The sequence below is a fragment of the Aplysia californica genome, unplaced genomic scaffold (genome assembly GCF_000002075.1).
Source record: "Aplysia californica isolate F4 #8 unplaced genomic scaffold, AplCal3.0 scaffold00020, whole genome shotgun sequence".
NCBI lineage: Eukaryota > Metazoa > Mollusca > Gastropoda > Aplysiida > Aplysiidae > Aplysia > Aplysia californica.
In genome coordinates this window covers 228,585-229,955 of record NW_004797290.1, presented here as the reverse complement: position 1 = coordinate 229,955, position 1,371 = coordinate 228,585, and the positions used below count along the sequence as shown (strand labels likewise).

The window sequence follows — 1,371 nt, the reverse complement described above, 5'->3', positions numbered from 1 at the left end:
CGTAAAATCACATACATTTTAAAATTCAGATTGTGCTTTTTTCTACCACCACAGATACGATTTTAGTAAACAGTTCCTCATTTAGGGTTCATTTTTAGCAAAATTGTGATGCAATATTTGTACTTAAAAAAGAGAAAAAAAATTCTCTTGTCCTCAGTTACGTTGTACAGCACCATCATCGGAGGCACGACTCTCCTGAACGGAGCGGTTCCCCTCATGTTTGAGCTGGCCTGTGAGCTTGCCTACCCGACGGGAGAGGGCGCGGCCAACGGGTTCCTCACCTACCTCAACAACCTGGGGGGGCTCGTCTTCCTCGCCGTCTTCTCCTTCCCAAACGTTGGTAAGAGCACAACCTCCCCCCCCCAACCCATGTGTCTCTTTTCTGTGTGTCCTGTCCGTCTGTGAGTCTGTCTGTTTGTCTGGCTATTTGTTTGTCTGCCTGTCTGTCTCTCTCTATCTCCTTCTCAGTCTCTCTCTCTCTCTCTCTCTCTATCTCTCTCTCTCTCTCTCCCCCTCTTTCTATCTTCTGCCCCCCTCTGTGTGTGTGTCTCTCTCTCTAAATTTCTGAACTCTGGTTATTATCAGCTGTATCCAAAACATTGACCTTTGGCTATATTTCTAATAAACCACTGACCTTTGACTATATTTCTAATAAACCGCTGACCTTTGGCTATTTTTTTGATAAACCTCTGGCTGTCTTATTTCCAAACCACTGACCTCTAAATGATAATGGCTGTTTCTCCAGGTACTATGTGGATGAACTGGGCCTTGATTGGCTCCACCGTGGTGTGCGTCCCTCTCATCGGTGCGCTCCGTGGCCGCTTCAACCGACTGGAGGTGGACGAAGGTGTGCAGACGCAGGGCTACGTGGAACAGGAAGTCAACGTGGAGGCGGACAGCGGGGAGAACGGGTACTCGATCCAGTCGGAAAGCACCAATTTGCTATCTCACTAGTCGTAATTTGGTAACTTTATAGTTTTTGTTGATATATCCAAATTGTTAATACTTAACATTTTTCGGGGTGTTTTTTGGGAGGTGTTGTTTTTTTATAACTGTAGGGGTGGCTCTGTTGGAATGTTTTATGGAAATGTTTTTGTTTTGCCTTTTTGTGAGAGTGTTGATGTGCTGGCAGCTATACTGAGTCCGTATCATATGTGAGGTATGGTTCTCTAGGAATGTTTTATGTGAATGATTAGTTTGATTTGTCTTTTGGAGAAGGTGCTGATGTAATTGTAACTGTAGATCGACTGCTCAGTTTAGGACTTTGTCACACGTCACATTTCAAAGTGGCATATGGCAGTGGAAGTTTTACACCAAGCATGTGAGAATTTTCATGCCCCCATCAATGCAGTTTAGTTCATGAAGGAGGGG

At 44.7% G+C, this 1,371-nt stretch overlaps 1 protein-coding gene across 1 annotated transcript in view; it reads left to right on the top strand.

Moving 5' to 3' along the window:
* Positions 1-1,355, top strand: part of LOC101855395 (solute carrier family 49 member 4 homolog) — a 32,105-nt gene extending 30,750 nt beyond the window's left edge. The window contains exons 14-15 of the mRNA XM_013086972.2: positions 158-340; positions 746-1,355. Of these exons, the coding sequence (XP_012942426.2) occupies positions 158-340; positions 746-954 (392 nt within the window). The 3' untranslated portion in view covers positions 955-1,355. The remainder of the gene's footprint in view (positions 1-157; positions 341-745) is intronic.
* The last annotated feature ends 16 nt before the right edge of the window (positions 1,356-1,371 follow it).